Source organism: Tamandua tetradactyla, chromosome 16, assembly GCF_023851605.1.
Source record: "Tamandua tetradactyla isolate mTamTet1 chromosome 16, mTamTet1.pri, whole genome shotgun sequence".
Classification (NCBI taxonomy): domain Eukaryota; kingdom Metazoa; phylum Chordata; class Mammalia; order Pilosa; family Myrmecophagidae; genus Tamandua; species Tamandua tetradactyla.
Window position 1 is genome coordinate 4,267,975 of NC_135342.1, and position 12,781 is coordinate 4,280,755.

The window sequence follows — 12,781 nt, forward strand, 5'->3', positions numbered from 1 at the left end:
TCCCCAGCCATGCACCCGGGCATCCCCGTGGCCCCAAGGGCATCCGAGCCTGGCCCCCGGGAGCTGTGCGCCTTCGTGAGCGGGGCGGCCGCTCACATGCTGCGGACCCTGCAGCACCCCAAGAGGAGGCCCCCCAAGAGGAGGCCCAACCACAGGAGGTTCCTGCACAACCAGGTCTGCAGGTGAGGGGCGCGGGGGGGCACTCAGCAGGGGGTGGCCCAACCACAGGAGGTTCCTGCACAGCCAGGTCTGCAGGTGAGGGGCGCGGGGGGCACTCAGCAGGGGGTGGCCCAACCACAGGAGGTTCCTGCACAGCCAGGTCTGCAGGTGAGGGGCGCGGGGGGGCACTCAGCAGGGGGTGGGGGGGGGGGCTGGCCCGAGGCAGGGGTGGCCAGGAGAGGCCTGGGCAGACAGACAGGAGCATGCCCGGGGACGTCATGCCATCTACACTCAGCGTGCATTTATTAAGCACCTACTGTGTGCGAGGCCAGATCATGGAGACCTACCAGGGAACAAAGCAGACCCACTTCCCTGCCCTCAGGGAGGATGGACTGAAGGAGGCAGATGGTCAGCCAGGAACAAAATGAATAAGCAAATTACACACACGGGCCTGGAAAATGCGACGCTGAGTGGAAGGAGCCAGACACAGAAGGCCACCTCCTGTGTGACTCCATTTACCCGAAATGTCCACAAAAGGCAAATCCACAGAGCTAGGAGACAAATTAGTGGTTGCTGGGGAAAGGGGGAGAGGGACGAGGGGGTGACTGCCCCTGGGCACAGGCTTTCCTCTTGAGGGGATGAAAATCTGGCGGTGATGGTTGCACCAGGTTGTGAATCTTCCAAAAGCCACTGGATTGTACACGTTCAAAAGGTTTAATGTTATAGGAATTGTACCGCGATGGAAAATGTTAGATGGTGATTAGTACTCCAGAGAGAGAGACAGAGAGCTTCTGTTGGAAGACATTGGAAGAAAGGCCTGGGACGGGTGGGGGAGGGCGCCCCGGGGTTCCCAGGGAAGAGCCAGCCAGGCACGGAGCTGTGCAAAGGCCCTGAGACAGGACCGCAAAGGCCAGTGTGGCTGGAGCCGAGTGCAAGGGGCAAGAGGCGGGATCGGGCTCTGAGCAAGGGGGTGGCAGGCCCTGGAAGGTCCCTCTGCCTACGGTGTGGAGACAGTAGGGGACCTGGGAGGGGCCGATGGTCACTGGAGCAGGATGGGGAATGGGTCCCCCCTGGAGGTGTTCTGAAGGCAGAGCCGGCAGAGGCTGCCCCAGAAGGGCCCTTCCAACCTGCACTGCTTCCAAGGCAGCGCACTGGGGGCTGCTCCCTGCTGCCCCGGTTCTGCTGCACCCCCTCTTCTCCCCGCCCGGGCCAGGCCCGGGGCCTTGGGACATGTGAGTCTCTAAACCAGGATGCCCTTCCTCCCTTGGCCGGCCCCCAGAACTCCTCTTTCACCAGCGGATGCTGATGGAGCCCGTCCCACGTGCTTACAGCAATAAGCAAAATAGACATGGGGGCCCGGCCTCGTGGTGCCCACGACCCAGATAAGCTTCAAACACATCAAGACCCTGCTCAAAATTCCCTTCTCCTCCAGCCGCACTGTCCCAGCCCCACTCGGACAGCATCCTCCCCCTCGGGCTGTTTTCCCAGGGCTCCCAAGCGTGCCTCCCCAGCTCTGGAACCCTCACTAGCTCCCACCGCCCCCAGACACAGGCTCTGCCCATCAGCTTCTGTTCTCTGTGCTGGCCGAGATCCTGTCACCCGGCTATGCCCCTGCCCGTCTCCACCTGGAGGCCTCCACGCGTTTCAGGTCTCTGTTCAAGCCCACCTACCCCACCTGGGCCCTCCCCTCCCTGGTGACAGGAGTCGGTTTTGAGCCCATGCTCAAAATGATATATCACTTGAAGCGCCCCAAAATCCTATGGGGGGGGTTTCTCTCTTCCTCCCTCGATTACGGACAAGGGCACTGAGGCTCAGAGAGGTGCAGTGACTTCCCCAGGGCTGCTCAGCTCCTGAGTGGACACAAGCCCAGTCGTGTGAGTCCAGACCCAGGCCCTGACCCTACCTCAGTCTCCCAGGGCCGCCATGAGTAACCCCACCCTCAGGAATCCCACAGCAGGGCTTTAATCTCTCGGGTGCTGAAGGACCCATGCCCGGAGCCAGGTGAGGGCTGGGCCGCGCCCTCTCCGAAGGCCCTGGTGGCGCCACGTTCATCCCTGCCAGCTGCTGGTGGCCCCGGGCCTGCCCGGGCGTGGGTGGCACCCCCCAGTTCCCGCCGCCTCGCCCTCGGGGCCCACCGGCCCCGCGTGGGTCTGCCCCTGTCCCAGCGGTCCCAGCCTCCCCCTGCCCTTCTCTTCTGATGCCATTGGCTTTAGTCCGCTCAGGAATCCAGGATGACAGCATCCCAAATCCTTAACTTCATTACATCTCCAGGCAGGGCAGTATTCACAAGTGCCAGGGACTAGGATGTGGGCATATCTATTTTTTTTAATTCAGGTGGTTTTTTTTAGTATGCAATATTTATTTTCAGTAGTCTGGCTCTTGGGTATTGTTCTGAAAAGTGAACTTTAAATCTTTATGGTGTTGCCTGCTAGTTATACTGTTCCTTGGTAGAAAACTCCTGTCGTCTGCACTCGAGATGTGCCTAAAATCTATGCACACACCACACAAACCATCCGAAGTACACAATCACCAGCTCGGGGTATCACACACAATCACTGGCTCAGGGTATCACCACATACTGGTGCATCCAGCCCCATGATCAATTTTAGAACATTTTCATTACTCAAGGACGGAAAGAAAGGATAAAAAATAAAACCCAAACCCTCCCATCCCCACCGCTGTTGACCCATAGAATTGGTGCAATGAATTTGTTACTGTTCATGAAAGAATATTAAAATACTACTGTTAACTGCAGTCCTTCGTTTGCAGTAGCTATGCTTTCTCCATATAACCGTTTACAGTACATTTGTTGTGGTTTATGCACAGACTTATTTACATACGTGACTTTAAATAAACACTTTCAATCAAATTCACCTACATTACTTTACTACCACCTACAATCCCAATAACGAGCTACCATCCTCTCTATTCATTCCCAAACCTTTAAGTTCACGCTCTTTAACATTTCTGCACATATTAGGCAACGCTCCCCCTTCTCTTTCTCTGTCTGTCTTTAGGTCCCCTATATTCTACATTTCTACTTAGTTCATATCACATGCTCTAATTAGCTCATGTTAATGAACTCATACGATACCTGTCCTTTTGTGCCCAGTTGTTTCATTCAACATTCTGTCTTCAAGAAACAGCCATTTGTCACATATTTCAGAACTTCATTCCTCCTTACTGCTGCAAAATATTCCATCATATGTATGCCACATTTTGTTTATCCACTCCTCTGTTAATGGATCCTTTGATTGATTCCAAGTTTTGGCAATTGTGAATAATGGAGCTATGACAACTGGTGTGCGAATGTCTCTTCCTGTCCCTGCTTTCAGATCTTCTGGGACATACTGAGTAGTGGAATAGCTGGGTGACAGGGCAACTCAATATTTAGTTTTCTGAGGAATTGCCAAAGTGTCCTCCACGGTGGATGCACCATTTCACACCCCCTCACCCCAGCAGTGAATAAGTGTGCCTACTTCTCCACAAAGTGGACATACCTTTACAAGGGCCAACATTCAACCTACCATAGCTTCCTGGTAATGCAGCCTGGACACAGCTTCCCTGGGACTTAGTAAGATGATAACGGCGGGAGTGATGATGAGAGGATGATGATGATGGTGATGGTGGCAAATGTGGTGACGGTGGTGATGGTGGTGACGATGACGAAGGTGGTGATGGTGATGGTGGTGACGATGACGAAGGTGGTGATGGTGGTGACGGTGGTGACGGTGGTTAAGGTGATGATGATGATGAAGGTGGTGACGGTGGTGACGGTGGTTAAGGTGATGATGATGATGATGAAGGTGGTGATGGTGGTGACGGCGGTGACGATGACAAAGGTGGTGACGGTGGTGAAGGCGGTGACGGTGGTGACGGTGGTTAAGGTGATGATGATGATGAAGGTGGTGACGGTGGTGAAGGTGGAGATGGTGGTGAAGGTGAAGGTGGTGCCATGGTGATGATAGTAGTGTGACTTTGTAGCAAACACGATGTGTAGTGTGATAATCGAGCTGCTAGAGCTGTTGCCGCTGGTGTGGACGGTGAGGATGGTGACAAAGATGGTGACAGTAGCTTACACATACATTAGAATTTATGGAAGTAAGCTCTGTTCCAAGCACTTTATGTAATCCTTAATCATTAAACATTAACCCTCACACCAACCCTGGGAGGTAGGAGCTATATTATCCTCATTTCTCAGATGGGAAAACTGAGGCACAGAGAAGTAGTGACTTGCCCAAGTACCCACTTTTCTTTCTTTTTCCCCGTAGATTTCTCTTTCTGTTTTTTCTTTTTAAGTTGGTGAAGTTGTAGATAGATCCATTTTTTTGTATATGGCAGCTCCTCCCAGCTTCCCCAGGACGTCGTGTCCCCAGGAGGTCGTGGAACCCAATTTGGGTGGGCAGGAGCCTGTTCCAGCCCAGCCCAGCCTGGCCTCCCGAGGACGCCCTGCCCTGGCCATACCCAGAATACCCCCCACCTCAGGGCCAGGAGCTGTGCACATTCCAGATCCCCCCACCCCACCCTGGCACCCTCCCTGGGGCCCAGGCTCACCCGGGGGGCAACCAGTCACAGACCAGCTGTTCTCCCATCTCCCCACCCACTCCCTCCTCCCTCCAGGACCCTCTGGCCCTGCTCCCTCAGGGACTCCCTCCCAGCCCATTACGTGGACGTTTGACATTTTTTTATGAAAATGCTCAGACCTACAGGAAAGTAGAGACACTGCTCCATGCAGGGCCCCAACTGGGGGTACCTGGGAAGTTACAGAAACACCACACGGGAACCCCTAGGATAGTTCCTCCATCTATCCTTTTTTTTTTCTATGTTGTGTGGTGGGGGTCACTTTTCATTCTTTTTCCATGTGAGTGTCCTATTACTACAGCACCATTTGTTGAAAAACTTTTGTTTTGGTTGGGGGAAGCTTATGGGCTGGGAATCGAGCTGGGTCTTCCACATGGCCATGAGAATTCTACCATTGAACTACCCTTGCACCCCCCATCTGTTCTTTTTTAATAAAGTAAACCTCAAACGGCCCTAAATCCTTCAGCAGGCATCTCTTCCTGCATAGCCACACTATCTCAGGGCCCAACAAACCATAGTTTCCCAATTCACTTCCCTCCCTGGTTCATAGTCAAATTGCCCCAGTTGTCCCCAAAATGTCATTTATATTCAGCTTGTTCAAATAGAAGTTCAATCAAGGCCCGCGGTAGGCATTTGGTGCTATGACTCATGTCGGCCAGTCTCCGGGTCTGCCTCTACCCATCTCCCCTCCCCCTGTTTCGCCCCCGCCTGACCTGACCCCCATTTCTGCAGATGCCCCCAGCTGCGTACAGTGGCCCCAAGGACAGGGTCATGTGGCCAGTCTCACTGATTTACTTAAGAGCCAGATATATATTTTTCATTGTGGCAAGTACATATAACACAAAAGCCATCATTTCCTTTTCTTTTCTTTTGGCTTAGACAGCACACATTTATCATCTCATGTTTCTATGGTCAGGAATGCGGGTACAGATTAGCTGGGGTCTCTGCTCAGGGTCTTTTTTTTTCATTAATTAATTTTTTATACATAACAACATACAAACACGAACATTCTTACCATATGATCATTCCATTCTTGATATATAATCAATAACTCACAGTATCATCACATAGTTGTATATTCATCATCATGATCACCTCTGAGAACATTTGCATCGATTCAAAAAAAGAAAGAAAAGAAAAAGAAAAACATTCATACATACCATACCCCTTACCCCTCCCTTTCATTGATCACTAGCATTTCAATCTACTAAATTTATTTTAACATTTGTTCCCACTATTATTTATTTATTTTTAATCCACATGTTTTACTCATCTGTTAATATCATAAATAAAAAGAGCATCAGACACAAGGTTTTCACAATCACACAGTCACATTGTGAAAGCTATATCATTATACAATCATCCTCAAGAAACATGGCTACTGGAACACAGCTCTACATTTTCAGGCAGTTCCCTCCAGCCTCTCCATTACATCTTGACTAACAAGGCGATATCTATTTAATGCATAAAAATAACCTCCACGATAACCTCTTGACTCTGTTTGGAATATCTCAGCCATTGTCACTTTGTCTCATTTCACTCTTCCCTCTTTTGGTCGAGAGGGTTTTCTTAATACATTGATGCTTAGTCTCAGCTCATTCTAGGGGTTTTCTCAATCCCTTGGTGCTGAGTCTCAGCTCATTCTAGGATTTCTGTCCCACGTTGCCAGGAAGGTCCACACCCCTGGGAGTCATGTCCCACGTAGACAGGGGGAGGGTGGTGAGTTTGCTTGTTGTGTTGGCTGGAGGGAGAGGCCACATCTGAGCAACAAAAGAGGTTCTCTTGGGGGTGACTCTTAGGCCTAATTTTACATAGGCTTAGGCTATCCTTTGTGGGGTTAAGTTTCATATGAAAAAAAAACCCAAGACTGGGGGCTCAGCCTATTGCTTTGGTTGTCCCCACTGCTTGTGAGAATATCAAGAATAGTCCAAATCGGAAAGTTGAATTTTCCCCCTTTCTGCTCAAGGTCTTACTAGGTGTCAGTTGGGGCTGAGTCTCATGTGAGGCTCTTCCAAGCTTACTAGCTGTCAGCAGAGTTCATTTTCTTGAAATTGTAGGACCAACAACTCCATTTTCCTGCAGCTGTTGGCTGGGGACCACTGTCCGCCCCAAAGACGCCTGCAGCTCCTTGTCACGTGCTCCCCTGAGGCAGCTCACCACTCGGGTGTTTGCTTTCTTCAAGGCGGCAGGAACAAGTCTCTCTGACTCCTGCTTATTCCGATGCAGTCTTAGATAATGTAATGCAGTTGGGGGCGTCGCTATCCCTCACCCTGTGCCACGCCATGTAACCTCATCAGGCAGCAACTGTCACGTCATATTCACAGATTCTGCTTCGGTCAGGAAAGGAAACACGACATAGGGCAGGCAGGGAGCCTCAGGGTCGCCCTGGAATTTTGCCTTCAGCCAGCACAATTTTAGAAAATTTAGTATTTGGGAATGTTTTATACATTTGTTTTTAAGAAGGTAGACTATTTAACAAATGAAACACACTTAGGTATGAAACAAAGAATATTCTGGTTAAGCATTGGAGGTAAAATCTAGCAGCAGATATAAAAGAAAATGACTTTCCTTACAGCACTGACATATCTATTAGGCTCCTTATATGTCACATTTTATATATTTAACACAGATCTAGGAAGGGTGTTGTTTCTTTGTTTTTTCTTGGTGACGGTGGAGCATCCATTTGAAATAATGTAGAGGTGACAAGGAGCACACTGGTTGAGGCCATGGGCTTCGGTTTCGATGGACTTGGGGTTATGTCCTAGATCTCCTACCCCCTGACTGTGAGGCTTTGGGGTGACAATGGAAGGTATAGGAGGGAAAGGAAAGAGGAGAAAAACAGAAGGTGGATATAAAAAGAAATACGATAGGAAGAATCTAGAGGAGTATACACAACATAGAAACAACATGCATCTTTACTGTGACAGGATAACTGTACAGACGAAGAAACACTTACACATTTGCCCTCCCACTCTCAGCCCATCCAAAGGAAACTCTCATGTCTAGCTTGGTTTACCCCAGCTCCGCCATCCCATCCTCCTGCCCCACCACCTGCTTATTGCAGCATGAGAAGTTGGCCTCTGCCCCCTCTGCCTGTTTACTAGAACGCTGTAATGCCAGACACCCATTTCCCTTTCTCCCTTACGTTTTCAGGTCTGTGCTGGAAGGCCAGCTCCTCTGAGAGACCCGCCCTGACCCTGCAACCTGAAATTGCAGCCCTCTCCTTTCCCCTCACCAGTTTCATTGTTCTTCACAGTCCTTGCCACTATTTGACAGTAAATTCTACTTTGCTTACTTTTTCTGTATTTTCCAACTAGAACGTAAATTTTATAGAACAGAGGTCTACTCTGTTTTGTTTCTCAAAATGAATCATCAGCATCAGTGTCACCTGGGAAATGCAAATTACTGGGGTCCGCCCAAGACCAACTAAATCAGAAACCCTGGTCCCAGGAATCCTTCTAGATGATTCTGATGCCCCCTATAGTTTGAGAACCATAGATTTATTGCAATATGCCCCCTGCCCCGATCCTATAACAGTGCTTGGCTTATAGCAAATATCCCTCAAAATTTGTTAAATGCATGAATGAAATTCAGAGCTAGTCTTACACTCTCCTGATGCAAAATTAGAGGATTGGCCAAAGAGGAGCTGGATTTGTCAACAAAAGGTGGCATAAAATTAAATAAAAGTTAAAGAGCCAAGATCAAGTTTCAAAGAATTATTAAAAACAAGAGAACAGATAGATGGAGCAAGATTTGCTAGAAATAGGAAGAGACGGTTTTGGAGAGTTTTAAAAAGAGGTCCAGGAACAAAAAGCCATCATTTTCACTATTTTCAAGGGTGAGATTCATATCGTCTTTATCCATTCCAGAACAGGCCCGGCCCAGCAACCCCTCTCCTTCCTTTCCCTCGATTTTCCCAAGACACTGATTTATTGAAGGATTGAAGGTGGGGGACTAGTCACCCCACAGGGGTCCCACCTTCTGGATTGGGTCTCTGTTTTCAATCTCTTCTAGCTCCTTCCTCCAGCTTCAAAACCCATTTAAGTCCAGCAATGTTCACTGCAATTTCATACAGAAAATCAAAAAACCGTCCATCACCGGGTGAACAAAAACGGATGACTTTCCTCACCATCGGGGAAATGCAAATCAAACCCACAGTGAGGTAGCACTTCTCATCCACCAGGATGGCTATTTCTAAAAACATGGAAAAGAACGAGTGTGGAGAGGACGTGGAGAAAAGGTCTCGGGAACTCTAGTGCCTTGCTGGTGGGAATGTAAAATGGCGCAGGATGGTGGGCCCTCAAAAAGTTAGATGCAGACTATCCCCATGACCTGGCAGTTGTACTCCAGCGTGTTTACCCAAAAAGAGGAAAAACAGCATCTCAGACAGGTACTTGTACGCAGAAGTTCACCGCAGCATTTTTCACAGTAACCAAAGGTGGAATCAACCCAAATGCGCGTTAGCAAGTGAGTAGATGAACAAACCTTGATGCACACGCACAATGGAATGTTATTCAGCCATAAAAAAAAAAAAAAAGAAGAAAGAAATGAAGTTCTGAAACCTGCTGCAACTTGGGGAACTTTGAAAACATGTTCAGTGAAATAAGGAAGGCACACAGGACAAATGTTGCATGTCCCTTATAAGGGATGACTAGAAACAGCACATTTGCAGAGAGAGAGCAGATCGGATGTGATGGGGGAAGGGGAGGGGATGGATGATGGGTGGGTGTGGAGTGTGACTGCATAACATTAATTTGAGAAGAACGACCTGCTGCAGGTCACAACAAGGAGGAACCTCGAGGGTACCGTGCCGAGTGCACAAAGCTGAGCCCACACGGCTCCACGCTGTGCGATTCCATTTATACAAATTCAGGGAAATGCAAAATATATGGTGATAGGAATTCAGACAGTGGCTATGTCCCTGCCAGATAAAATACAAGATGCCCAGTTAAATTTGAAACAAAGAATGATTTTTTAGTATAAGTCCCTAATATTTCATGGGATACACACTAAAAACAATTTTTTAAAAATTGTTGCTTACCCAAAACGCAAATATTCATTAGCTAAATCTGACCCCTTTATGGGGTAGGGGGTGGCGGGATTGAATGAGAGGGGCAAGGCAGTGTTCTGGGATGTGAAAATTTCTACAGCCTCATCTGAGCGGTAATTATGCAAGTGTACACAGAGGTAAAAATTCACCAAAGTCAGTTCACTTCCTGCACTTAAAGGTTCATCGGCTATCCCTAAAACACAAACAAACCTCTCCTCTGCACTGTGACCCAGCTGTGAAAAAAGACAAAGTCTTGTCCCTAGACAAAGGAGGGCAGTATTGGTTCATGCGCAACGTGGAAGAGCCTTGAAAATGTGAGGCCGAGGGAAACAGGCACAAGGCCACAGGGTGGGGGTGGCGTTTCCACCAAAGCCACGGGGACAGAGGCAGGCCAGTGGCGGCTGGGGGCGACTGCTTGTGGGTGTGCGACTTCTTTCGGGGGTGATGAAAAGTTTCAGAATCAGCCGGTAGTGATGGTTGCACAACCTTGCAGGTGTTATGGTACGTTAATTAAATCTCAATTAAAAAAAATTCTCGGCCCTTCTGGAGCTGAGTTAGTGCTCCCTGCGAGCCCATCTCCTGTGGGGACCCAACAAGAGCCCCCCGTCCTACCCTTGGCCTCCCAGGGCTCCTGTCTGGAGAAGGAGGTGAGGCCCAGCCAAGGTGGCGCTGGGGAAGGTCAGTCCACAGTGAGGGCAGCAAACAGGGGCCTCCTAGGGCTGGGGCAAGGGGTCTCCTGTAAGGTAGGGGGTCCCTGAACGACGTCTGAGGGGTGAGGAGAGGGTACCGGACAAAGCAGGGAGACCCAGGCTCTCTCAGGGAGCCCCTGCCCCCCGCCCCGAAGCAACCCTGACACCAGAATTCACATGAAAGAAATTTCTTTATAAGGGTTCCCCACAAAAAATTCCTATGGGGCAAGAGAGAGATATAAGACCCCCAGGGACAGCCCATGAGGCACGGTGGGCATCATAGCCAACAAAAGGAAACTGGGGGGCCTCTATGGGATTGCAGGGACCGGTGGTATCTGGTTGAAATTCGAATTAACTGAGAATCAAGTTCACATGACACAGAAGTGACCCCTCGAAAGCGTGCGATTCGCTGGGTTTAAGTGAGTGTGTTCACACAAGTTGTGCAACTGGCTGCTCTGCGAGGTCCCAGACCTTCTCAGCACCCCCAAAAGAAATCCTGCCCCCATGAAGGTGCCATTTGCACAGGTGGAGAGAACGTGCCCGGCAGCCCTCTGGGGGGGTGGGGGGGGCTCTGCACCAGGTGGGGTGGGAGGAGGGGGATTCTCCGTGCCCCCCAGGCAGGAAAGGGGCTCTATCTCCAGAGGGTATCACTGCAGGCAGCAAAGCTCCCACAATCTCTGGGATTAAAGAGTTTTCCAAAAAGCTGTGGTCTCTCAGAGATAGGGCCATCAGGATGCTGTGGCCTTCCTATGTCCTCGAGAGAAAGAGAATTTCAAAGGTCCTGTGACAGGTGGGACTGGGCACCGTGGGGCTCTAGGGATGTGGAGGGAAAGGCAGCTGAGGAAGAGGGAGGTGAGGCCAGAGAGAAGGCACAAGGCCAGGCTGGAGGTGGGGTTCATTCTCAGTGTGGTGAGACGTTTCTGGAAGGTTTTGGACAGAGCGTGAGCTGTGATCTTTTTTTTTTTTCTTTTTTTTTTTAGCTATTTTTATTACTTAAACAGTTCAATCGTTCTTGGTTCTCTTTGATTCTTTTTGCAAACTTAAAAAAATATTTGGGTTACATATATATATACATACATACATACAGATCATAAAATTTGCTTTTTAACCATGTTAAGTACAGCTCAGCGGTATTGGTGGCATCTCAATCTCGCGCCGCCAGCCCAAGCAGAAGCTCGGTACCTCTGCAGCCGCAGCTCCCACTGCCCCTTACCTGGTTTTCAAAGGTCATCCCAGCGGCCGGGCGGACAGGGCCGGAGGTGGGGACAGCGCCCAGCGGCTGGGGCTCGTCAGACTCAAGAAACTGGACTCGCGGGGCAGGAGGACGGAGAACGCGGGGGGAGGGAAGGGCAGCCCCTGCCCGCCGCCGCGCTGACCCCGTGTCTCCGCAGGCAGTTCGCCAAGATCGAGGCGGCGACCCGGCGCCTGGCCCTGTCCATCCTGTCGCAGGAGGCACCTGCCCCGAGACGGCCCTCCCGAAGGTCGCCCGCGCCGCCCGCGTCCCCCTTCCTGGGCGTGGCCTGGGCCGCGGCCCCCGAGGAGGCCCCCCACGCTGGCCCCAGCCTGAGCCCGGCCGCCCTGGACGCCTGCGCCCTCGACCTCTTTGATGACATCGCCCTCACCCCAGAGGGTCCCCCGGTGACCGTGGACCCCTCCTCACGACCTCTGACCCCGGCCGCTCCCCGGCTGCCCCCTGACCCGAGTCGGGGCCCACACTGCCCGGATCCCCTGCCCCTGGCCCAGCAGGCTCTGGGGGGAGGGGGGCAGCTTGCGGCTCCCGACTGGGGGTGGGCGGTGGGGTGGGAGGGGCCGTGGGGCTGGTGTTCTCAGGGGGACCCCGAGGCCTGGGGGGCCTGCTCCCCATGACGCCCCGTCACAACCCAGCTCCCCCTCTTCTCCCCTCTCTTCTTTCTTCTCACCCTCGACACCCTTTGCCGCACCTCCCTCCCCTGGGCTCGCATCCGCCCCATTTATTCCCAGGCACTCACGGAGCTCCTCCCGGGCCAGGCCCAGCTCTACAAGTCCCCTGCCCTCGGGGGGGGCCCCGTTTGCCGGGCAGGAGAACAACAAATGAGTCAATCAATACAATGTGTTAAAAAAGCAAGATCATTTCTGATCGGAGTCGCTGCTGGGAGAGCAGGAAGCAGAGGTCCTTCGGGGTGGCCAGGAGCCCCTGCCCGCGCAGGGACGGGCTTCCGCGAACAGCCGCACGCCGGGGACCGCGATCCTCGCGCCCACCGCGTCGCTCCGCCTCGGTCCCGTCACTCGCGCCCTCAACGGTTTCCCATTGGTCGTACGCGCT

At 51.3% G+C, this 12,781-nt stretch overlaps 1 protein-coding gene across 1 annotated transcript; it reads left to right on the forward strand.

Annotated features, from left to right (window-relative positions):
• Window positions 1-9: 9 nt before the first annotated feature.
• On the forward strand, window positions 10-12,553 carry C16H19orf85 (chromosome 16 C19orf85 homolog). Its single transcript, XM_077133539.1, has 3 exons — window positions 10-182; window positions 11,871-12,266; window positions 12,460-12,553. Exons 1-3 carry the CDS (start codon window positions 10-12, stop codon window positions 12,551-12,553), a joined length of 663 nt encoding a protein of 220 aa, XP_076989654.1.
• The last annotated feature ends 228 nt before the right edge of the window (window positions 12,554-12,781 follow it).